The 26941-nt window shown below is 33.1% G+C and overlaps 2 protein-coding genes and 1 pseudogene across 2 annotated transcripts; all 3 read left to right on the top strand.

Moving 5' to 3' along the window:
• Positions 1-4590, top strand: part of LOC131659836 (serrate RNA effector molecule-like) — a 119430-nt pseudogene extending 114840 nt beyond the window's left edge.
• Positions 4591-9390: 4800 nt separating this feature from the next.
• On the top strand, positions 9391-10641 carry LOC131659835 (F-box/kelch-repeat protein At3g23880-like). Its single transcript, XM_058928963.1, has one exon. It carries the CDS (start codon positions 9391-9393, stop codon positions 10639-10641), a length of 1251 nt encoding a protein of 416 aa, XP_058784946.1.
• Positions 10642-19860: 9219 nt separating this feature from the next.
• Positions 19861-21186, top strand: LOC131659834 (F-box/kelch-repeat protein At3g23880-like). Its single transcript, XM_058928962.1, has one exon. It carries the CDS (start codon positions 19861-19863, stop codon positions 21184-21186), a length of 1326 nt encoding a protein of 441 aa, XP_058784945.1.
• Positions 21187-26941: the final 5755 nt, after the last annotated feature.

Here is a 26941-nt window from a genome sequence, read left to right as displayed (position 1 = left end):
AGTGTGGTAAGCACTGCTATACTTTAACTTGGTACCATCTTGTTTAAACTATTCAACCCATAAATTACTTAGGAAAATCTTATCTCCATCATACAAAATGGAGCTAAGAAACTCATGAAGCCTAACAACCTCTTTAATAAAGACTTCAACAATGATCTTGGCAGTATAGGGGTGACTACTAGGAAAGAAATGGGCATGCTTAGTCAATTTTTCCACTACCACCATCATTGTGTCAATCCCTTGAACCTTAGGTAATCCCCCAATAAAGTCCATGAAAATCTCACTCCATGTTTGTGTGGGAATAGGTAAAGGTTGGATTAAGCCTCCTGATGATAAGTTTTTATACTTGTTCCTCTGACACACCTCATAAGCTTGTACATATTCCCAGATTTTCTTCCTCATACCTTCCCAATAAACCATACTTGCAATTCTCTTATAGGTTTTGAGATAACCAGAATGTCCTCCTATAGTTTTATCATGAAACTCATTAAGTATCCAAGTAATTCTAGGGGAATTTCTTGGACCTACTATCCTTTCCTCATGATATAGACTTTCCCATTTCAACTGAAATCCTTTATGGCTTTGTGGATTGGTTAACAACCCTTACACAATGTCCCTCAGTTTGTCATCTCTCTGAACCTCTCTTTCCAACCCTTCCCAAACATCACTTTGAATAGTTGTGATATGTCCATACTGCATCTTCCTAGATAGAGAGTCTGTAACATTGTTGTCTTTCCCAGGTTTATACTTGACCTCAAAATCATACCCTTGCAACTTGGACAACCACTTGTGTTATTACTCCCTCGTGATTCTATGTTCTGTAATGTGTTTCAAACTGCTTTGGTCAGTGTGAACCTTGAAATGTATCCCTAGTAAATAGGGTCTCTACTTCTGAATGGATAAGACAATGGTCATTAGCTCCCTCTCATACACTGATATATTCTGGGCCTTGTTAGATAGTGTTTCACTCATATATGCAATAGGTCTTCCCTCTTGGATTAGAATAACCCCTATGGCTTTTCCAAATACATCTGTCTCTAGTATAAATTTCTTCTCTAAGTATAGCATTGCCAACACAGGCACAATAGTCATGGCTATCTTCAGTTCTTAAAACCCATTTGTGCTTCAGTACCCCATACAAAACTATCCTTCTTGGGCAGTTGAGTCAAAGTCCAAGAAATCTTGCCATAATTTCTAATAAACTTCCTATAATACCCAGTTAAACCTAAAAATACTCTCAACCCTTTTAGGTTCATAGGACTGGGCCATTTCACCATGTCCTCAATCTTCTCGGGGTATGCTGCCACACCTTTTCCAGATATCAAATGACCTAAATACTACACATTCTTGTTCCCAAAGGAACATATTTTATTATTTGCAAACAATCTCCAGTCCTTAAAAATTGCAAGATTTTTGTTAAATGCTTTTTATGCCCCTCTTTACTTATGCTATATATTAAAATGTCATCGAAAATACCAAGCACAATTTCCTTAAATATGGTCTAAGGACTTCATTCATAAGTGTTTGGAAAGTTGAGGGAGCATTTTACAATCCAAATGACATTACTAGGTAGTCATAATGCCCTTTATGGGTTCTAAAAGCAGTTTTAGCAATATCCTCCTCCCTCATTTTAATCTGATGATACCCTGATTTCAGATCTATGTTTGAAAAATGACATCACCACCTAACTCATCCAACAACTCTTTAATTATAGGAATAGGAAACTTATTAGGTACAATCACTTTGTTTAATACTTTATAGTCAGTAAAAAATCTCCAACCCCATCCTTCTTCTTTACTAGCAGAACTGGCTTAGAGAAGGGGCTGGTACTATGCCTTATGATTCCTGCTTGCAACATCTCTCCCATAATCTTTTCTATTTCATTTTTCTGGTAGAATGGGTACCTATAGGGTCTGAGATTTAGAATAGCAGCTCCTGGTTTCAGGAGGATAGCATTATCATGTTCCCTAATGGGTGGAAGCCCTGGTGGTAAATTGAACACTTCTTCAAATTCTCACAATACGTGTTTTTGTTCTCCCAATTCAACTGCTTCTCTTTTTGGATCAGGATGCTTAGATTGCACTAGAAATTCCCTCCATTCATTATTCAAAGCCTTAACCAATGCCTTCGTGGAAGTTTGTTTGGTGCACAAGACCGGTTCACCAAAGAAACAGTGCTTATGACCATCATGCTCCCATGTCAAACACAAGTCACCAAAGTTTTCCTCAATATTTTCTAAACTTGCCAATCGATCCATTCCCAACACCATGTATGTTCCCCCTAACTCCATCAAAAAGAAGTTTCGACTGAATTCAACCCCTTGCAGATTGAAATTCAACCCTTCCTGAATTCCCTTGATACCTGACCCTCTTTCCATTTCCCACTTTTATAACTTAAGGAGGAGTTTCCTTCAGCTGCAATCCCATTTATTCTACCAATTCTATATCAAGAAAATTACTCGTGGCTTCTGAATTAGTTAAGGTTATCAACTTCCTCCCCTGCAGAGTTACCCATACCTTAAAAGATTTATTGAAAGTAAAGCCTTGTGTTACTCTACGGTGACAGTTGCAGAATTTTGAATTCAGGCATTGCTTCCTCCAATTCCTCTATTTGAATGACAATTCCTCCTGTTTTCTCATCACTACTATTCTCACACAATTTCAAGCTCATATGCTTCAACTTGCATATATGCTCCCTACTCCATTTTTCCTCACACTTGAAGCACAAACCCTTCTTACTCCTCTCTTCTAACTCTGCATGATTTAACCTCCTACCCTTGTATATCTCATTTCCTCCACTACTTTTACTTTCCCCCTCCTTCTTAGAACTTCCTACATCAGCAGGATCTCTAATCCTTAAAGGTCATCCTCTATCTCTCCAAGAACTCCCCTTCTTATGGATCACTTCATTATTTTCCTCAATTAATAAAGCCTTGTCCATTAAATCAGTGAGGCTTTGGCTCTCATGATGCTTGAGCTCAGCATGAATCTCTTCATTGAGTCCATTCATGAATATGGAAGCCAAACTTAACAAAGGTGTTACCAGCATCTCAAATTTCTCCATGTAATCCACCACTGATCCCCTTTGTCTCAAACTTAACAAGAGTCCCATTGGGTTATGCAACAAACCCAATTGAAACCTTCTCATTACCGCCACCTTAAACTCTTCCCATGTCCTCAATGGTGCCTGCTCCTCCCATCATTGATACCAGTTCAAGGGTTTCTCCTCCAAAGCAAGCACAACTACATCTAGCTTGTCACACATCCGTATCCCATTCAGTTGAGATTATCGTTTAACCCGAACGAGCCACCCATATGCATCTGCACCCTTGAAGATAGGAATTTCGAGCCTTCTTTTACTTCCCATTCCATGGAATCCATTTCCACCCACAAAACGACAATTTCTGGGTCGAGATTCGCGTGACACCACACTCCCCACGCTTCCATCTCCTATATCGTCGGATTCACCACCGTGACCCGAGCGTTCCTGAATCAGCTGACAAATATGTTCGACTGTCACTTGAGGTCTTTCTTGTTGGTTCGTCACCATCTATCGTATCTATTCTATTGTCCCTTCAAAGTTCATCAACCTCTTCTCTATTGTGTCCACACGATTCTCTATAATGCTTCGCGTCATTACCATTCACTGCAGAGTCGTAACCAAGCCTCTAGATATCAAATTTATAGGATAATTTTAATATTTAAATATAGAAAAACAAAAAATGCACAGAAAATAAGGGAAATAGACTGATTATTGAAAAGGAAAGGCTAGATTTCATATGGGATTAAACAATACAATCAGTCAAATCTAGCTACAAGGAAAATGCAAAGAGTGTAAAGAAGAAAGAAGGTTGTTAGAGAGGCATATTCTATCCCATGTGGGTTTAACCACTAAATCTCTGCGTGCTAAAAAAAGTGGCATTCACCAATCATTTATTGACCACTCCTAGGATTCTCTCTCCACTCAAATGTTGTCAGCTGTCACAGCCCATGTGCAGCACTGACCAGCAAGTTTTTCTTACCCTCTCTCCTTGCCCTTCTTATGTTTCCTAACATAAACTTTACCATACCTACCAAATGCTTGAGACTAATGATGCCAAGGGTTTTAGGCATGTGAGACCAGAAGGAGCAAGGAATGAAGAAACTAGTAAATTGGTGTCAGAATGGGAAAGCTTGATTCATTTTGGCATAGAAGGTTGAAAGCCCAGGATCCCTTGGAAGTAAGCACTGCAAAGGAGAAGATAGATGTTGTAGCAGCTAACATGTTAGATCCATATGTTAGAAATATTAGGGATGAAAAGTATGGATGGAAATATGGATGTGGAGCCAAGGGTTCCACAAAGCTTTTTCATGAAGTTGAGTTTGTGTACAAACATCTCAAGCTAAAGCATCTCGAGCTTGTGTTCAAGACAATATCAAAATTGTGTAAAGATCTTTATTTTCAAAATTACATGAAGTATTAATCAATATTTTTTTAAGTGATTAGTCTTGCAAATGGTATTGGAAATATGACACTCATTGACCTTACGCTTATTATGGTGATCCTGATGCTCCTAGTGGAACTCCTGTCAAGCAGCAATCTCATATATAATGGAAATTCTATTTACCATAAAATTTTTATCTTGAAAAATATCACAAATGGACTGTACATCTTTATGGTTTAAGTTTAGAAAAATATTTCTACATAAGTCTTTATGGTTTGATTCTGAAATACTTATTGTCCACTTTCTTATTTCCCTCTATATAGAAGGATAAGTCTTTAAAGTGAAGAATACTCAATGGCCGATTTAAAGATGATTAAGGGAATCAGCGATACCAGGATAGGAATGACCGAACAAATGGATACATTTCTCCATCCCGTGAAAGGAGGTCGGGTGGCCGTGATGAAACCATGTTAGACGCATATGAAGGACCTGTTGTACCTCAATTCTCCTCAGATATGAACCTTCCTCCTTCAATTTTGATGCATTACCACTTGAAGTGTTCACAACATCAACTCTTGTTCGTGCCCATTGATTCCTCAAGCTCCTTTTGTACAAGAAAAATTAAACAAAAATGCTTTGAAAGGTTGGGCTAATCACTTTCCACCCAAACACACAATTAAACTACAATAATAAAAATGCAATTTTTAAAGATGTTCAAATGGTGAAACGAGAGCCACCATAAAGTACACAATTAAAAACCGAAAAGTGCAACCATAAATAAATAAAGCAAAACAGAATTAAGACTAAAATAAAATAAAAATAAACTGAAAAAAATAAATAATAAAAAAAATGCTACAACACCACTTCAATCTTCTTCTTCATCACATCCACCAACTGTCCTGATCACGTCTTCCATTGTGTCATCCTCATTTCCGGTGCCGCTGCCTCCTGCACCCCCCATGAAAGGTGGTCTGCCCATAGGCTAATTTGCGTAGGCATCATACTCTGCTTCTAAAGAGGTGCGCTGAAATTGTTGAGATAATGTTTGCACCAAGAACCTGTTTGATCTTTGAGTCGCCTCAAAGTTCTCTGCACAATAAGTTGGAAAGGCCATGTGATCAAAAACAGGTGCTCGACCACCTCTGGACCTTGAAGTAGATGATCCCCCTCTTTCAATTTTCTTTGTTGCGCCTTCACAAAACCTGCTAACAAAAGCTTCATTAATAACACTAGTTATTTTGAAATGTACCTTACTCGGGATAGCCACCCTTGCATTGAAACAAAGCCCCATAATTAGACCGGGGTAGATAAGGACACCGGCTTTGCCTCCATGTCTCGTTCCCATAACTATTACCCTCCTCATTTCTTCAGAGATAATGATGGCCAAATCAATTAGTACTCTATATAAAATGCAAAATAACATGTATCCTACTTCGAGTAAGATGTGTGTCGTGTGAGTTCTTGGCCGGATGTTGTGAAATACCACCACTAGCAAAGCCTTAACCTCCACTTTAAAATCCTCTCTTTTCCATCCTTTTGGTAACCCCCCCTCATTCAACTCATAGGTCTTTCCTGTTAGAACAAGATTTGTTCTGATCAATTATCTTAGTTTTGATGATAACAATAATATGAATTTTGCTTAAGATAATATGGTACTCTAATCCAATGCAATTTCCCTTTCAGGAAATATATAAAGAGTACGCATAATTCAGCGCTCAGAAGCTTTGTCTCAAAGGGTTCAGCATGCAACATCAGAACATGGTCTGGCAAGACATCAGAAGATGGTCGAAGCAGAATCAGAACATGGGTCTATGGAAGCATCAGAAGAACAAGAGAACAGAAGCACTGAAGTTCTGATGGTATCACGCTCAGAAGCACTTCAAGGTCAGAAGATCAGAAGATGCTATGCACCAAGCTGTTTGACTCTGATGATATTCAAACGTTGTATTCACAAACATCAGATCAGAAGAAAGTACAAGTGGCAAGCTACGCTGACTGACAAAAGGTACGTTAAAAGCTACTAAAGGCTACGTCAGTAGACACAGCGTGAACAAGGCTCGAGGTAGTTGACAAAAGCGTATAACATTAAATGCGATGCTGTACGGAACACGCAAAGCATTAAATGCATTCAACGGTCATCTTCTCCAACGCCTATAAATATGAAGTTCTGATGAGAAGCAAGGTTAACGATCCTGAACAAAACAACGCTTATTAACTTGCTGAAACTCTGTTCAAATCCAAAGCTCAGAATCTTCATCTTCATCAAAGCTCACTACATTGCTGTTGTAATATATTAGTGAGATTAAGCTTAAACGATTAAGAGAAATATCACAGTTGTGATTATCGCTTTTAAGAAGCAATTGTAATACTCTTAGAATTGATTACATTAAGTTGTAAGGAACTAGAGTGATCGTGTGGATCAGAATACTCTAGGAAGTCTTAGGAGTGAACTAAGCAGATTGTAACTAGAGTGATCGTGTGGATCAGTAGACTCTAGAAAAGTCTTAGAGGGTATCTAAGCAGTGTTCCTGGAGTGATCAGTGTGTGATCAGAAGACTCTGGAAGACTTAGTTGCTGACTAAGTGGAAAACCATTGTAATCCGTGCGATTAGTGGATTAAATCCTCAGTTGAGGTAAATCATCTCTGCGGGGGTGGACTGGAGTAGTTTAGTTAACAACGAACCAGGATAAAAATAACTGTGCAATTTATTTTTATCTGTCAAGTTTTTAAAGCTACACTTATTCAAACCCCCCCTTTCTAAGTGTTTTTCTATCCTTCATTTCCTTCAAGGCATAAGGACTCACTGACAACTTGAATGTTCCAATCATTAGTGAGATACCTTAAGTGGTACTCACTTCTTACTCCATCGGGTAACTCCAATAGGGACCCCAAATATTCATTGATAGCGCTCCTCTTAAAAGAGATGGTCCTTCCCCTTACCACTGTTTTATACATAAATTCTGCCCCATCTTCTACCGGAATGGCATTCGCATAGAATTCACGAACGATATCATAATTGATCTCAGCTGCCGGTTCGCATATCTTCCCCCATTTGAGTGTTTCCAATGTTCTAACCAAATCGCGCATTGGGACATTCGGTTTGAACCGGATAAACCTTTCATCCTGGACTGTTCGGTTGCACAAGTAAGTATATCGCTCTTCTTGTTCCTCTCCAATGAACCGAGGTATGGAATGACTAGGATTGGTGCTTCTGGTCTTTGTGCGTTTGGACATCTGCAACAAAATTTAACAACCAAACCGAAGCAACCAAACTGTTAGAATTTAAAAAGCAAAACCCAATTTGCGGTGCCATCAGTGTTTGCGGCGCAAACCTGGAGTTTCAAACCCAGTTCGTGGTGCAAAGGAGGGGTTGGGCGCAAACTGTGCGAAAACGCAGCAAATACAGCACAGAGCAGAAGGTTTTCATGCAACACATGAGGAACCACTCAAACTTTAAAACTCAGTACATTATGCAGTAAAATTAACACATGCAAGTTCAATTTTTGACATTTAATTTGCATCTATTATGTTACTCAACAATCCCTAAACTAGAATGAATTGATCAACAATGGAGATTGGAGAACACAAAAATTAAAATCATACCTTGGATTTGAGTTAGGGTGAATGTAGAAATTGAGGGAAGGTTGTGTGTGAGAGTGTTGGTGAGATTAGGGTTTGAAGGTGGAAGATGAGAGTTTAGTGAGAGAGAAAGTGTTAGATTGAGAAGAGAGAAGTAAGTTGTAGGAGTAAATGATAAAAGTGAAAAGAAAATAGGTTAAAGTAAAAAAAACTAAGTGTAAAAAACAAAGTTCTGTTCCGCAGTGTTTGCGGCGCAAAGCATTGTTTGCGGGGCAAACAAGAAATATTTTCTTTGTAAAATGGGCTTACTCCCTGTTTGTGGTCCATTTGCGGGGCAAACAGTGATTGCGGCGCAATCACTGATGAATTTTTTTTTTCAAAATTGGCTTACCTGTTTGCAAAAACCATATCTATTATAATAGGCCGCGTTTATATTTACTTTAGGACTTGGTTTTTCATTGTTGCACAAGTTATTCGAGAAAAAAAAAACATACTGGAAAACTTGACAGCAAGTTATCCGGTTAAGAAAAATTATAAACCGGAAAACTTGACTGCAAGTTATCCGGTGAAAAAAATTATAAACTGGAAAACTTGACTGCAAGTTATCCACTGAAGAAAAATTACAAACCGAAAAACTTAATTGCAAGCTATCCAGTGCACTTTGGCATGCATGTAAAATGGTAAATATTAAATGATAAAATTATTTGATAAATTAAAATGATAGAATTGAAATATTTTAAAAAAATGTAGGGGGTATAGGGATAATGATAGAAATATGAGGTCAAATTTTCTAATTTTAACATAGAAAACTAAAACAATTGTGTACCAAAAAACAAAAAACCGAAAACAAAACCAAAGTGCATTTAAACTTAATTTAAACCTAATTGATATATATATATATATATATATATATATATATATATATATATATATATATATATATATATATATATATATATATATATATATATATATATATATATATATATATATATATATATATATATATATGGGAGCATATCAAGTGAGAGCATTTTTAAATGAGAGATGAGAGGAAGAAATGTAAATCATTGGATTCATCAAGAGAGAGAAAATAATAGTCTCATTAATGTAGTAACATTCTCTCTCTTGATGAATCCAATGGTTGATATTTCTTCCTCTCATCTCTCATTTAAAAATGCTCTCACTTGATATGCTCCCTATATATATATATATATATATATATATATATATATATATATATATATATATATATATATATATATATATATATATATATATATATATATATATATATATATATATATATATATATATATATATATATATATATATATATATATATATATTAGGTATACTTGATTCAAACATATCGCTCAACACGATGATGGCTTCTCCTATGGAGAGAATAAACCCTAACATTACCACTTTTAACTGTGATGCAGTGAAGCACCTTCTCCACTTCCGATGTCTTTTCAACTTCGGGAATTCTCTAATATCATTTGCCCGAAGACACTTTAAGCTTTCAACAACCAAGCAGTCAGATATATCAATCCCTAACATCATGCATCCACTTCCCACTCTTCCTTTTGATCTCATAACAGAAATACTCTCTAGGCTACCAGTCAAACTTCTTCTCCGATTCCGATGCGTCTGCAAATCATGGAATTCTCTAATATCTGATCACAAATTTGCTAGAAAGCACTTTAACCTGTCAACCACACCCAACCTCCACGTCATAACCCCTTACGATCCCTCGCAACGGAGGTATGTCTTGAGGTCTTATCCACTCCAATCCCTTTTCACTAACCTAAGTACTAATTTCACTCAACTTGGTTTTCCATTTAACAGTCCTTTTGAACACTTTTTCCATTACATTGTTGGCTCTTGTGATGGAATCCTTTGTCTCGCCGATTTTCATAACACTTTTGTTGTATTGTGGAATCCTTCCATTCGAAAATTCAAGGAATTGCCCCTTTTTGAAAAGCCACAAGTGGCTGGTTCGGCAAAGTTTGGCTTCGGTTATGATCATCTTTCTCATAGTTACAAAGTGGTTGTTCTTTACAACTCCTATAGATGTGATATCATTGAAGATACAATTAAAATAAAAATTTATAATTCGAGAACCAATTCTTGGAGAAGCTTTCAGAAGTTACCTTTTACTACTGAATTCGGCCCTGATCAATCGGGAGTACATGTCAGCGGTACAATTAATTGGTTGGCCTCTACTAAATGGCGTCCTCCACTTTTTATTCTTTCTTTTGATTTAGGTAAAGATTCTTATCAAAAGATTTTTCCTCCTGAGTTTGATGGGAGGTTGGAATTGTGTGTGTTGAAGGATTGCTTGTGCATACTTTGTGATTATGATGTTTGGGTAATGAAGGAGTATGGAATTAAAGAGTCTTGGACTAAATTGTTCAAACTTTCTAACTTGCCAGGTCAAAGAAAAGGTCTCTCACGTTCTTACTTGACCAAGGCATTTGATATTTTTGAAGATGATCAAGTGTTGTTGGTGGAGCGAAGGAATAAGAAGAAGTTGATACTTCACGATTTTACGAATGACACTTTTAAGGTTACTTCATTGTTTCCAACCCTTTCAGAAATCTGCACCGAGAGTTTGATATCACCTTGTTCTTAATGTTATTAATGCTAGGATGTCACTTGAGCATTTCAACCACAATTTATATGTTAGGTTATTTTTATGTTTCGAGTAATAAATTTGATATAACATGCTGGCATTTGTTTTATTTATTTATTTGTAATGTGATGTTCTTAATTTGACACTAGTTATCTTTTTGAAAGTTCATAAATATGTATAGACACATGCTATTTACACAAGCACACTATGTATGGATTAGATAGGCCATGTATTGTGCTACTGAATATCTGTTGTTGCTTGGGTGATGAGCTTCCTTCAAAAAAGAGATGAGAGATAAATCATAGATTGAATGACAAGTCTTTACGGTGCGTTCTATGGAGGCTAGGAGGTTCTAGGACTAGGACTATGTTAGCAAGCTTTGTGATCTCTAGAATGGTAAGAAAATGGTTATGGTATATGACAGTGGTGGATTGGGTGTATATGATGGAGATTGGTGCTGCATGTGGATGTTTTCCAATGCTGAATGTTCTGTTCACTATAGATTCTGCAGATTTGAATTTATTACCTTTGAAAGAAATCATCGAAGATCGAAAGGTGTGATACTTCTAGGGTGGGGAAGAGACATGTTAAGGAAAATATATTCATGATGTCTTCTTTTCTATACTGCATATATTCATGATGTCTTCTTTTCTATGTGACACTATTATAGGTGTATTGTTATGGTCACACTAATAGTGCTTCTCACTATCTAGCAGTGATTATAACGGTGTAATCCTTTTTGCTGCAGAGCTTGAATTGCAGTCGACACTGCCTTATTCTCTTTATTATACGTACTCCAGATCAGGTTTAAAAACTGTCTGCGACAGCGAATACGACCGCGACAAAACAGTCTCACTATCTTGTTTTGTAATTTTTTTCTACAACTAAAATGAATATTATACTGAAAATCTAAAAATGCCTTTCTCTTTCTTAAGAGGATAAACTATTAAAAATAATACCATTTATCAACAAATTTATATAACCATCAACATTTTTTTATTTGTTATTTTTTAAAGGCAAATAAAATATATCACCTAAATTTTTTAAAGGATCAAAATAAATCAACATGAGTCTATATATAATTCTAATTCAGCATATGAAATATATAAAAGAATATTGAAAGAGAAAAAGTTGAATCAATACTATACTAAGAAAACTAAAGCCTCAGTTAATTACATTCTAATCCAAAAAAAATCAAAGGATTAATCAATATTTAGGGATAACTTCGTCATTACATATATTTTAATACTACTAATTTATTTTAATCATATTAATCATTATGGTTACTTGCAATTAATAACTTTTCACGCTGACCAAAGAAATACCTACTACTATTCCCCTATTCAAAATAAAAATGTCGTTTCCAAGGGTGCTCCCCCATCACGCTTGCGCCCATGCAAATTCCTGTAGCCGGCAAAAATTGATTTCGTGTATTGGGAGTACTGCAATGCATCATCTACATATAAACCCTCACACAATCAGAATCTCTCATCTAGCATATTGCTCAACCATTCCAAAACATGTTGCAAAACTCCCATTCACCTTAATCGTGAAAAAAAAAATTCAATTTCCTGGTAGAATGTCTCGCAAAACAGATTTCGTATGCGATATAGATGATTCCAAAGAAATCTGGCGTCTTGCTGTTCGTAACAATGACTTGTGGAGCGTCGTCAATAGCAAAGGTGTCGCACACCTTCGAACCCTTCTTCTTTTGTCTTACGATTATGATTTTGTCTTAACCCACTATGGCAGCGACAAGACGCGATTTTGAATTCTGTTCGTTATTTCGCGACTCTTTGGATTATAGATCTAACCCATAACCACACTAATCTTCGTCTCCGATTCTATGATATTTTAGAAATTCATCTTTCATTTCAATCTCTCTTTCACTATTTCTCACTCTAAGTTCACAGTTGGAACTAAGATTTATTCTTAAACGTTGAAAAGAGTTTACGGGAAAGAGTTTATGAGAATAGATCTTGAATTAGTAGTTAATATTTTTATATTTATTTTCATCATTTATGTTGTTATAATTTCATATTTGTTGTTCTGTGAATCTTTAAATGGTGTTATGTGAATCTTTGTCGTTGCTGTTGCGCTATGATTTATGATTGAAGGGTTTGTTTTTTTTCTTATTCTTATTTTAGGGTTTATGTTAGGAAGCAAGATGCAGAGCAATGGATGGAAGATTACTGTTAATGAATCTAAGGTTTACCATAAGTTATGTAATAAGTTAATATTACGATTGATTAAATAATGTGCTTTTAGCAGCTGCTGATATGGTCTTTTTTTGTTGATTGTAGCTAGAGATTCATCTTTTGTGAACATCTGCGCTGGATCTGTGTTGGGGCAATGCATTTCCGGCGGCGACTTTTCATGATGTGTTATATCAATTTCCATGTGGGTATTGAATAAAACTTTATTTCTTATTGGTATTTAAGGGTTTTTTCATGTTATTTGATTCATGTTTTATCTTTATTTTAAAAGATTTCTTATATTTTAATGTAGCATTTTCTGATTTTTATATAGTTCAACTTTTGTTGGTAGTGTTGGGTTGCATTAATTGGTATATGGTGCATTAAACTGAATATATTTGTTCTTTCCAGGAATATTTCATACAAATTGATGGCACATTTAACAAAATTGACCATGATAATAATAATGCAGGTTTGCTGTGTCATGAGTGCACTTCTGCCTCCTTGCGGTTAGCGTATCATGAACTGATCGCCGCATATGATTCAGTTTGGCTCAAGTGGTAGTTTTATATCTGTTGGAATTTCGAATCGATCAAACTCATGCAGGTGTGAGTCTGTAGCATAGTTTTGTTCTGCACGGGTAAGTTTTTTTCCGAATCTGTTACTGCAACAGTGTTGTTTGGCTACATTGTTGTTTCCAAATCTGTTACTGCAACAGTTTTTTAAATTATTCTATATATTTTAATGTCAATTTTTATTTATTACTTAAATCACATTGCAAAGGTATTCCATGCTCAAATCACTACACGTATACTTGATGTTATTTGATAATTCTTCCATAACTACATCCTTGCTCTTTCAACATCCCCTTCAACTTCATAACCTAAAGACAACACAATAGAACTAACGGTAAGTTTTTTCTTCTTTATTTATTCTATTGAATTCAGTAAAATGAGACAGGGTTATGTAACTAACCGTGAGTTTTCTGAGTATGATAAAATTGATATGAGAATTCTTCCTTGATTCCAAATCAGACAACAACTATTTCAAATCAGACTTGGTCACTCTACTAAGATTGAAGAGGTAATTTTGTGTTAATACATGTGTTGAATGCCAACAAATTCAAGGATATAATAAATAATAATGCTTATTATCTTCTTGCGAATGAGATCATTGACCGTCATTGCTTCAATAAATTTCTAATCTATTGATCGTCGGAACTTTTTGTACATGTAAGACAATTCCATACATTTGATATATCTCATAATATTTCCTCTACAGATTATGTATAAGTGCCTTTGGCAAGCTTAACTCAGCCTAACCATAGTCAGTTTTATATTTTTGAGAAATAATAGTAATTATAATTGCATGTATATATGATAATTGCATGTATATAAGGATTATGTGTCTGTTCTGTGTATATCTGCACCGGATTGAAAGTCGCCTGCTACTGGTTTTGGCTTCGGACAGGTATTTGGTATATCTACGTAATTGGATTTGAATTTGGAGTTGCTGTACAAAAGCTTGGGGCCAGAGGATTTAAAGTTGAGCTAAAGCTAAAATTCTGTTTCTGGGGATTTAGGCGCTGTGCGAGTTCAAATAGGTTATGTTGACTTATTTTTCTGGTGTGTTAGGTGTTTTGCCCGCATATAATCTCAGATTTCTCTTGCATCGGTGTGGTCAGACCGCATTTTTTGATCTGTTTAAAATTTCAGGAATCAATTAGGGTATTTCTGCTAAGAAGTTTTTTTTATTAATCTGTTAGAATGATTGATTGTAAAGAGGGTTGTCTGAAATTGATGTGCTTGAGTTTTGTCAATGTAATGGGGTTGGAAGTTTGGCGTAGTCTGTATGTATTTAAACTTAATGTGACAGAATTAATTATATGAGAAATAAAGAGGCTGAATCAATTTTTAGAATGGATATTTTATAATCTTTGAACCACTTTATATTTTGTATTTATTGTGATATAAGTAAATGATAGAGAATTTAATTTTTAAAATATTCTGAGTAAACATTTAGATAGATGTTCAGATTTCACTATATAGGCTATAATTTGGTTTGTGAATTGTGACTTGGCTGGCTGCCCAATTGAATAATAATTATAAAATTTGTTTTAATAGTTAATAATGGATGATGATATCAAATATTTTCATTACTTTTTTGGTTATAGAACTTTTCTTTCTACTATTGTAGGGTAGCTAATAAATATCAATTAATTTGATTAATTTTATGGAATTCAATTTTATTCATTATCATAATAATTATCATAATAATTATTATAATTTGGTAGTAAATAAATAGTTTTAATAAATGATTTTCAAAATTCTTGGTTTTAAAAATAAAATACTATGGTTCTAAAAATAAATTACTATTTAAGATTATTGTAGCTTTTAAAATGAAATTGATGTTTTTTTTTTTTGGACTTATAGTTTTAGTGTATAAAATGTCAAACATGTAATATAATAGAATTTATCAACTATATTAAATAATTATTTTAATTTAAATTATGATTTAATAATATTATATGATATAATTGAAATATATGTTTTAATCTTTCAAATATTTTTTCTTTTTAATTTGCGTATCTTTTATATATATTTATTAACCATCGTTATATATTTATTTATTATTTATAAATTAAATTCATTCTCACAATCGTTATGATTATTTTTAAAACATATCATTAACATGATCATAAAATCATATAATATCAATAGAATCCTTAAATTTACAATTCAGAAAAACTTAAAAATTATAGGCATGTCCGACGTGCCGAACCTATTTTTCTAACGGGCCGACAAAATATTTACTTAAATTGAACAAATAACCTATTTTTCTAACGGGCCGACAAAATATTTACTTAAATTGAACAAATATTATATATCATATGTTGTAACGGGCCGACAAAATATAGGTTTTTTAATCCATATATTAATTTTTTTGAATTTTTTGAAATATTTAACTCAATTTGTTTATAATTAAAAATCAAATTTTTTTAAACAACTAACTTATAAAATAAAATACAAGAATATGAAATCAAAGTGAAATTTTTTTAAACTCTTTAAAATTAATGTTATGTTTCTATGACATTCAGAATTTCAAATATTATATTTTTTTAACCATCAAAGCACTATATTTATTTAATATTTCTGACAATATTATGCGACCTGTACGAATACACGTGTAGATGACTAATTAATTATTTTATTTATTTTTAAACTAAACTATACATTTTTTTACGGGTCGAGATTACTTAATTTATATATCTTTTATATACTTTCTTAACCATCACTATACTATATTTATTTATTATTTATAATGATATTGCGTGATCCGTATAAATGCATGGGTAAATGACTACTTAATTATATATATTTTATATACTTTTATTAATCATATATTATATTTATTTATTATTCATAATTACATTTGCGCGACCCGTACGAACGCACGGGTAGATGACTGCTTAATTATTTCATTTATTTATTTTTTCTACTAAAGTATATATTTCTAACTAAATTAAATTAATATTTATATAACAATTATAATTTAAAATTTTTTTCTTTTTAATTTGTGTATCTTTTGTATATATTTATTAACCATATTTATATATTTATTTATTATTTATAAATTAAATTCATTCTCACAATCATTATGATTATTTTTAAAACATATCATTAATATTAATTAATATATGATCATAAAATCATATAATATCAATAGAATCCATAAATTTACAATTCAGAAAAACTTAAAAATTATAGGCATGTCCGACGTGCCGAACCTATTTTTCTAACGGGCCGACAAAATATTTACTTAAATTGAACAAATATTATATATCATATGTTGTAACGGGCCGACAAAATATAGGTTTTTTAATCCATATATTAATTTTTTTGAATTTTTTGAAATATTTAACTCAATTTGTTTATAATTAAAAATCAAATTTTTTTAAACAACTAACTTATAAAATAAAATACAAGAATATGAAATCAAAGTGAAATTTTTTTAAACACTTTAAAATTAATGTTATGTTTCTATGACATTCAGAATTTCAAATATTATATTTTTTTAACCATCAAAGTACTATATTTATTTAATATTTCTGACAATATTGTGCGACCTGTACGAATACACGTGTAGATGACTAATTAATTATTTTATTTATTTTTAAATTAAACTATACATTTTTTTACGGGTCGAGATTACTTAATTTATATATCTTTTATATACTTTCTTAACCATCACTATACTATATTTATTTATTATTTATAATGATATTGCGTGATCCGTATAAATGCATGGGTAGATGACTACTTAATTATATATATTTTATATACTTTTATTAATCATATATTATATTTATTTATTATTCATAATTACATTTGCGCGACCCGTGCGAACGCACGGGTAGATGACTGCTTAATTATTTCATTTATTTTTTCTACTAAAGTATATATTTCTAACTAAATTAAATTAATATTTATATAACAATTATAATTTCAAATAGTTTTTCTTTTTAATTTGCGTATCTTTTATATATATTTATTAACCATCGTTATATATTTATTTATTATTTATAAATTATATTCATTCTCACAATCATTATGATTATTTTTAAAACATATCATTAATATTTAATTAATATATGATCATAAAATCATATAATATCAATAGAATCCATAAATTTACAATTCAGAAAAACTTAAAAATTATAGGCATGTCCGACGTGCCGAACCTATTTTTCTAACGGGCCGACAAAATATTTACTTAAATTGAACAAATATTATATATCATATGTTGTAACGGGCCGACAAAATATAGGTTTTTTAATCCATATATTAATTTTTTTGAATTTTTTGAAATATTTAACTCAATTTGTTTATAATTAAAAATCAAATTTTTTTAAACAACTAACTTATAAAATAAAATACAAGAATATGAAATCAAAGTGAAATTTTTTTAAACACTTTAAAATTAATGTTATGTTTCTATGACATTCAGAATTTCAAATATTATATTTTTTTAACCATCAAAGTACTATATTTATTTAATATTTCTGACAATATTGTGCGACCTGTACGAATACACGTGTAGATGACTAATTAATTATTTTATTTATTTTTAAATTAAACTATACATTTTTTTACGGGTCGAGATTACTTAATTTATATATCTTTTATATACTTTCTTAACCATCACTATACTATATTTATTTATTATTTATAATGATATTGCGTGATCCGTATAAATGCATGGGTAGATGACTACTTAATTATATATATTTTATATACTTTTATTAATCATATATTATATTTATTTATTATTCATAATTACATTTGCGCGACCCGTGCGAACGCACGGGTAGATGACTGCTTAATTATTTCATTTATTTTTTCTACTAAAGTATATATTTCTAACTAAATTAAATTAATATTTATATAACAATTATAATTTCAAATAGTTTTTCTTTTTAATTTGCGTATCTTTTATATATATTTATTAACCATCGTTATATATTTATTTATTATTTATAAATTATATTCATTCTCACAATCATTATGATTATTTTTAAAACATATCATTAATATTTAATTAATATATGATCATAAAATCATATAATATCAATAGAATCCATAAATTTACAATTCAGAAAAACTTAAAAATTATAGGCATGTCCGACGTGCCGAACCTATTTTTCTAACGGGCCGACAAAATATTTACTTAAATTGAACAAATATTATATATCATATGTTGTCACGGGCCGAAAAAATATAGGTTTTTTAATCCATATATTAATTTTTTTTGAATTTTTTGAAATATTTAACTCAATTTGTTTATAATTAAAAATCAAATTATTTTAAACAACTAACTTATAAAATAAAATAGAAGAATATGAAATCAAAATGAAATTTTTTTAAACACTTTAAAATTAATGTTATGTTTCTATGACATTCAGAATTTCAAATATTATATTTTTTTAACCATCAAAGCACTATATTTATTTAATATTTCTGACAATATTGTGCGACCTGTACGAATACACGTGTAGATGACTAATTAATTATTTTATTTATTTTTAAATTAAACTATACATTTTTTTACGGGTCGAGATTACTTAATTTATATATCTTTTATATACTTTCTTAACCATCACTATACTATATTTATTTATTATTTATAATAATATTGCGTGATCCGTATAAATGCATGGGTAAATGACTACTTAATTATATATATTTTATATACTTTTATTAATCATATATTATATTTATTTATTATTCATAATTACATTTGCGCGACCCGTGCGAACGCACGGGTAGATGACTGCTTAATTATTTCATTTATTTTTTCTACTAAAGTATATATTTCTAACTAAATTAAATTAATATTTATATAACAATTATAATTTCAAATTTTTTTCTTTTTAATTTGTGTATCTTTTGTATATATTTATTAACTATCTTTATATATTTATTTATTATTTATATCGACTTTGCGTGACCCGTGCGAACGCACGGGTCCTTTACTAGTTGAAAATATAAAACCTCAAAGTTTTGGCGGAAACATGAATAGTAGATCGATCATTTGTGATTAGTTCTCCATGAATCGTATAAAAAATATATTTTTCGTGAAAATTTCGGAATAACTATTGTAGTTATATTTTTCGTGAAAATTTTAGAATAACTATTGTAGTTTCGTTTTTAGTTTTAAATAATTTAAGGGAGACCCTAATGACAATCGACCCGAAAATTACAAAACAAGTTTATAAATAACTAATTTATTAATGATAAAATACTATTTATATTTATTTAAATAAATCAATTTGGGGCCTAAATTTTTTCTACAGTCTGAAGTTTATAAATAAATAAATTTTAAATAAAACTTAAACAAAATAAAAGAAAAATAAATATAGTTTGAGTTTGAGGGTTTTCCGTTTCTAACCGAAACTACTTTCTGTTATATAAATCCTAATGCTCACTCTTAAATCTGATTCTATCCTAGAAAAACGCGTTTAGATATGATGATTTCTTCCATTGGGAGGAAAAAACCTAACATCACCGATTCAAAAGATGATTCACTTCCAACTCCGGGCATGTTTTGGAATTCTCTAACATCTATTCAGAAATTAGCCATAAAACTCTTTAAGATTTCAATAACAAAGCAGTTGGATATATCATCAACAAACCATGTCATCATCATGGATTCAGTTCCCACTCTTCCCTTTGATCTGATAACAGAAATACTCTCTAGGCTACCTGTCAAATTTCTTCTCAAATTCCAATGTGTCTCCAAATCATGGAATTCCCTAATATCTCACGATCCCAATTTCGCCAAAAAGCACCTTACCAAATCAACAACCCACTCACTCAACTCTTTAGGTTTCACTTTTCCCGGCATTCTCACTATGTATCCACCGGACTTCTTTTTCAACACATTTGTATTTACTAACGTCAAGCAGCATGAGCATCCTTCACAGGAATGTAATCGGTGTCTTCGGGCAAAGAAAGTTGTTGGCTATTGCAATTGTATCATGGCAAAGGAAATTGTTGGCTCTTGTAATGGCATCCTCTGTCTTGCCTACAAGGAATTCATTCAATTATGGAACCCTACCATTGGAAAATTAAAGGAACTACCCGTTTTACGTAATCCACATCATCTTAACATCGCATATGGCTTTGGCTATGACTCTGTTACTGATCATTATAAAGTGGTTGTTGTTTTATGGGACCATTGCGGTGATGAGAAAACTCAAGTGAAGGTCAATACTCTGGGTACCAAATTATGGAAAAACATCGAGGAGGAGTTCCCTTTTGGTTCTATCCCCGATCAGAAATCTGGAAAGTGTGTGAGTGGCACAATCAATTGGTTGGCTTCTTCTCGACGTTGGCCTAGGCCAAGTCCACACTTTATTGTATCTCTTGATTTGAGGAACGAGTCTTATCAGAAAGTTTTGCTGCCCGATAATGTAGAGGTCAATGATAACTCCTTGACATTGGACGTGTCGAGCTTGTGCATGATTTCTGGTCATGATGTTTGGCTTATGAAGGAATACGGAAAAAAAGAGTCTTGGAACAAATTGTTTACTATTTCATACACGCATAATCCTAGATTGTCGTATTCCTTCTCCAAGGTGGTATATATTTTTGAGGATGGCCAAGTGTTGCTTCAAATTAAAATGGCTTTTGTTCGTCCGCAGTTGATGATATATGATCCAAGGATTGCTACTTTTAAGTTTGTTACGTTTCAAAAGAGTTTTTATGGCTCAAGGTTTTTTGACCTAGATGTCTCAAAGTATGGTGGCTTAGTAGTGAGCATTGAGAGTTTGATATCACCCTGTTCTTAATTCTAGGATTTGGATACGGTGTTATGTCACTTAGTTTATGTTATTCATCACAATGAATCTTCTGTGTTGATCAGTTTGAGAACTAAGCAAACTTTGCTGTACAAGACCTGAGACTTGGGAACAAACAAATGTGAAGTAAGAAATTTGGTACTATGGATGATATTTCTATTTTTCTTGTGGTACAATACAACTCTACTTTGTTCAAAATTATTTGTGATGTACTATTTTAGCCAAAGGTTTTCTTATAACTAGGATTGTTTCTCTCAAAATGATCTAGAATTTATCCATCTTTCTCCATATCATTGTTTTCACTGCGCTTGTATGGGAGTTCTTAACTATCAATTATTTCTTATGTTTTATGTTTTGGTTCTTGATTTTTATGAATTAAAAAAAAGGTCATTATATCATTGTTTTCCCTGCAATACTTGTATTGGATATTCTTCAATTTTAGACGGTTTTAGCTTTCTCTAAAGAAATTTGGTAATGTATATGATTGTCCTTGTTTTTCTTGGTAAGTATATTATGGAGATTTGATGAAAAAAAAGCAGAGTTTGTGAAAATGTTATTCTGCACAATGCATATTCCTATGTAACTTTATTCAAGCCTCTTGTAAACTTTAATTAAGGAAGCACCACTCAAGTCTTATTGCAAAATTAGCCAACAAAAATAATGGTTTGTGGGGGTTTTAGGTTCGATTAAGAAAACAGGAAAAATAAGTGATTATTAAACAAGCTAAAATGAATCAACCTAATGCTCGGTTTCCCAATGTTTACCCTTGATTTCGATAAACAAGTGTTAGTCCTCCGAATTTAGAAACTTCGGTTACTCACAGGATCGAATAGATTGATCCTAATATATATGTGTTCAGTGTTTATGTATCTAGGTTTTCTAGATCTAAATGTAAAGCTAATCTTAAAACAAAGGAATAATTGAATGTAAAGGTTTGTGTTTAAAATTAAAATACAAAGGAAAATAAAGTTGGACAAGAAAAGTAAAGGGTTTTCGACAAGAAAGATAAAGAAATTGTAAATGACTTTGAATGTAAACAACTTGTTAGTACTGTGTTGGCATCCATTTTAGCAAAACATTCTACTCTAAAAATGTTATGAAGAGTGTTTTGACATATGAGCAAACCATCCCAACGGTTTATAGATGATGTCAAAGCAGGTGTCTTAACATTGTTCACTAAACTAAACTTTAGGTTAGTTTGTGTTTTAGTGCTTTTTTTAATCAGGTGTTTGCTTGTTTGTTGTGTTGCACTTAATATAAGGAGGAGGTTTTCTCAAGTTGATCCAATAATTTTGGAGTTATGTTGCCCTGATTTCAATCTTTAAAAATTATTTGATTTTGACCCATGCCCATGACATACGCTGCTGCTGCTTTATAAAGACTGGTCGACCCTACCGGTGCCGATCAACTAATTTGAGGAATCGTTGTTTTTAGTGTTTTGAGTTTAAGGGGTTGAATGTTTGGTAATTTGTTTCTTGTGATCCATTCTTGTATTGCTTCGATATTAGAGTTGGAGTGTTTTTAGTTTAGTTGTAATTTGTTGATCATCCATAAGCTTTTACGCAGAGGATGATTGTGTGTCTTTGAAGAGTATCTTCTATCATTGATTAATTTCGTCGTTTTTCGCTGTGTGTGATTGAAGGGATTTGAGGAGGGCCTCATACCTAGGTGAGTTTTAGGTAGAATTATAGCACGGGTAGTGATTAAGTGAGTAGATCGCAAACTGTTTGTTTGCTGAGGGTCTATGAATTAATTCTATTTAGTGGACTTATTCCTAACTTGGTAGCCCCTAAAGTAGGTGTTGTTGCACACTGAACTGTGTTTACACGTGCCTGTGTCTCTTTTATTTTACCTATTGTTTTTATACCTTGTTCCATATTGTATAGTCCTCATATATTTGGGTTATGACATCTCCTTCGACATCACATATCTAATACCAGAATTTTAATTGGTATCAGAGCAGGCATCCTACTCTGTATTTGGGTGAGATCTAGGGAAGGTACTTTCTAGTACTATGTTAAGGTGGAGAAAAACACAAGAAAGGGGGGATTTGTTGAATGCAATATAGGGCAAGCAACAAAAGATTTGGAAATATTGATCCAGGAATTATCTGTTAGAACAAGATTTGTTCTGATCAATATTCTTAGTTTTGATGATAACAATGTATATGAATTTTGTATGAGATAATGTGGTACTATAATTCTATGCAATTTCCATTTCAGGAATCACAAAAAGAGTATGCACAAAATCAACACAAGAAGCACTGACTCAGAAGGTTCAGCATGCAACAACAGAACATGCTCTGGCAAGACATCAGAAGATGGTCAAGCAGAATCAGAAAATGGTCTATGGAAGCATCAGAAGAACTTGAGATCAGAAGCAGAAGAACTGAAATTCTCATGGTATCACACTAAGAAGCACTTCAAGGTCAGAAGACAAGAAGATGCTCTGCACCAAGCTGCTTGACTCTGATGATATTCAAACGTTGTTTACACAAACATCAGATCAGAAGCAAGTACAAGATGGCAGGCTACGCTGACTGACAAAAGGAACGTTAGAAGCTATTAAAGGCAACGTCAGTAGACACAGCGAAAGCAAGGCTCGAGGTAGTTGACAAAAGAGTGAAACATTAAATGCAATGTTGTACGGATCACGCAACGCATTAAATGCTCCCAACGGTCATCTTCTCAAACGCCTATAAATAGAAGTTCTGATGAGAAGCTGAATCAACACTTGCGCAAACTTACAGAAACGCTGTCAAATTCAAAAGCTCTCAAACTTCATCTTCAACCTCACTACATTGCTGTTGTAATATCTTAGTGAGATTAAGCTTAAACTTAAGAGAAAATCACAGTTGTGATAATAGCTTATTTAAGAAGCATTGTAACTCTTAAAAGAATTTGTTTACATTAATTTGTAAGAACTAGAGTGATCAGGTTGTGATCAGAATACTCTAGAAAGTCTTAGAGGGTATCTAAGAAGATTGTTCCTAGAGTGATCAGGTTGTGATCAGTATACTCTAGAAGACTTAGAAGTTATCTAAGTGGAAAACCATTGTAATCTTGTGTGATTAGTGGATTAAATCCTCAGGTGAGGTAAACCACTCCAAGGGGGTGGACTGGAGTAGTTTAGTTAACAACGAACCAGGATAAAAATGATTGTGCAAATTATTTTTATCTTACAAGTTTTAAAGCTACACTTATTCAAACCCCCCCTTTCTAAGTGTTTTTCTATCCTTCAATTGGCATCAGAGCGTCGGTTCTATGTTTCAAGCACTTAACGGTGTTTAGAAAAGATCCAGGAAGAGAAAAACGCTTAAGTCAAGAAGGCTGGTGAAGATCCAACTTCTAACTCTACATCTACATCTGGCTCTGCTAAGCAACATAATGGAAATGATAACAATGATTATACTAGACCACCAGTATTTGATGGTGAAAACTTTGAATACTGGAAAGATAAACTTGAAAGTTACTTCCTTGGTCTAGATGGTGACTTATGAGATCTTCTGATGGATGGTTACAAACATCCAGTGAAAGCTAGTGGCGTAAAGCTCACAAGACAAGAGATGAATGGTGATCAAAAGAAGCTATTAAAAACTCATCATAAATGTAGGGCTGTTTTGCTGAATGCTATCTCTCATGCTGAGTATGAGAAGAGATCTAACAGGGAAACTGCCTATGATATATATGAGTCATTGAAAATGACCCATGAAGGAAATGCTCAAGTCAAGGAGACCAAAGCTCTTGCCTTAATCCATAAATATGAAGCCTTCAAAATGGAGGATGATGAAAATATTGAGAAGATGTTCTCAAGATTTCAAACGCTACTGCTGGATTAAGAGTTCTGGAAAAAGGCTACACCAAGGCTGATCATGTAAAGAAGATCATCAGAAGCTTGCCCAGAAGACGGGGTCCAATGGTGACTGCATTCAAGATTGCAAAGAATCTGAATGAAGTTTCTTTGGAAGAGCTAATCAGTGCCTTGAGAAGCCATGAGATAGAGATGGATGCAAATGAACCTCAGAAGAAAGGTAAGTCTATTGCATTAAAATCTAATTATAAAAAATGCACTAACACTTTTCAGGCTGAAGAAGAAGATTCTGAAGAATCAGAATCAGAAGAAGAAGATGAATTGTCCATGATCTCTAGAAGGGTAAACCAACTCTGGAAGAGCAAGCAAAGGAAGTTCAAGAACTTCAGAAGCTCAAAGAAGCCTGAAAGAGGAGAATCTTCTGGAAGCAGAAGATCTGACAAGAAGAAGGTCATCTGCTACGAGTGCAATGAGCCTGGACACTTCAAGAATGAATGTCCAAAACTTCAGAAAGAGAATCCCAAGAAGAAGTTTCATAAGAAGAAAGGTCTTATGGAAACATGGGATGATTCAGAATCAGATTCAGACTCTGAAGGATAGCAGACAAACCTTGCACTGATGGCCACAGTGGATGATGGATCAGAATCTACATCAGAATCAGATTCTGAAGAGGTATTTTCAGAACTAGCAAGAGATGAATTAGTTTCCAGTCTAACTGAACTTCTGGAACTCAAGGCTCATCTTAGCATCAAATACAAAAAGCTGAAAAAGCTATTTGAATCTGAAACTAAGAAGCTGGAAGTGGAAAATTCCGAACTGAAGGAAAAGGTTTTAAAATTATCCAAAGTCATTGGATCTCCTTCTGAATCAGAAAAATCCATTCCTAGCCTCAATCATATTCTGAAAGAATATGACTCGAGCTTCAGAAATCTTTCATCTTGCTTCTATGATATATGGAGTTTCTGGAAACAAAAGGATTGGTGTTGGCTATGAGGGTGATACCCCACATAAATTTGAACCTGTAAATGATATGAAAATCACATACAAGCCATTGTATGATCAGTTCAAATATGACCACTCACATGATATTAGGCTCACTTCACATGCTGAAAGCTTTCACACTACACACACCAAGAAGCATGTGACACAACCTAGAAAATATCATGTTGCCAAACCTAGAGAATATCATGTTGTTCCTCTTGTTGTTTATTATGCTAAACCCAAGTTCAATCATAACTTGAGGAAAACTAACAAGAAAGAACCAAAGAAGTTGTGGGTACCTAAGGAGCAGATAATTTCTGTTGCAGATATCCTTGGCAGCAAAGAAGACAAAGCACAAAATGTCATGGTACCTGGACTCTGGGTGCTCGCGACACATGACGGGAAGAAGGTCTATGTTCCAAGACCTGGTGCTTAAGTATGGTGGAGAAGTCAAGTTTGGAGGAGATCAGAAGGGCAAGATTATTGGCTCTGGAACCATAAGTATGGGTAACTCTCCTTCCATAACTAATGTACTTCTTGTAGAAGGATTAGCACATAACTTATTTTCCATAAGTCAATTAAGTGACAATGGTTATGACATAATCTTCAATCAAAAGTCTTGCAAGCCTGTAAGTCAGTAGGATGGCTCAATCCTATTTACAGGCAAAAGAAAGAACAACATTTATAAGATTGATCTTTTTTCTGATCTTAAGAAGTAGAAGGTGACTTGCCTTATGTCTGTTTCTAAAGAGCAATGGGTCTGGCACAGAAGATTAGGACATGCTAGTTTGAGAAAGATTTCACAGATTAACAAACTAAATCTGGTTAGAGGGCTCCCAAATCTGAAATAAAAATCAGATGCTCTTTATGAAGCATGTCAGAAGGGCAAGTTCTCCAAACCTACATTCAAATCTAAGAATGTTGTCTCTTCCTCTAGGCCGTTAGAACTTCTTCA

This window comes from Vicia villosa, linkage group LG3 (genome assembly GCF_029867415.1).
Source record: "Vicia villosa cultivar HV-30 ecotype Madison, WI linkage group LG3, Vvil1.0, whole genome shotgun sequence".
Lineage (NCBI taxonomy): Eukaryota > Viridiplantae > Streptophyta > Magnoliopsida > Fabales > Fabaceae > Vicia > Vicia villosa.
The sequence above is the reverse complement of the archived record's forward strand: the minus strand, read 5'-3'. Positions and strand labels throughout refer to the sequence as shown.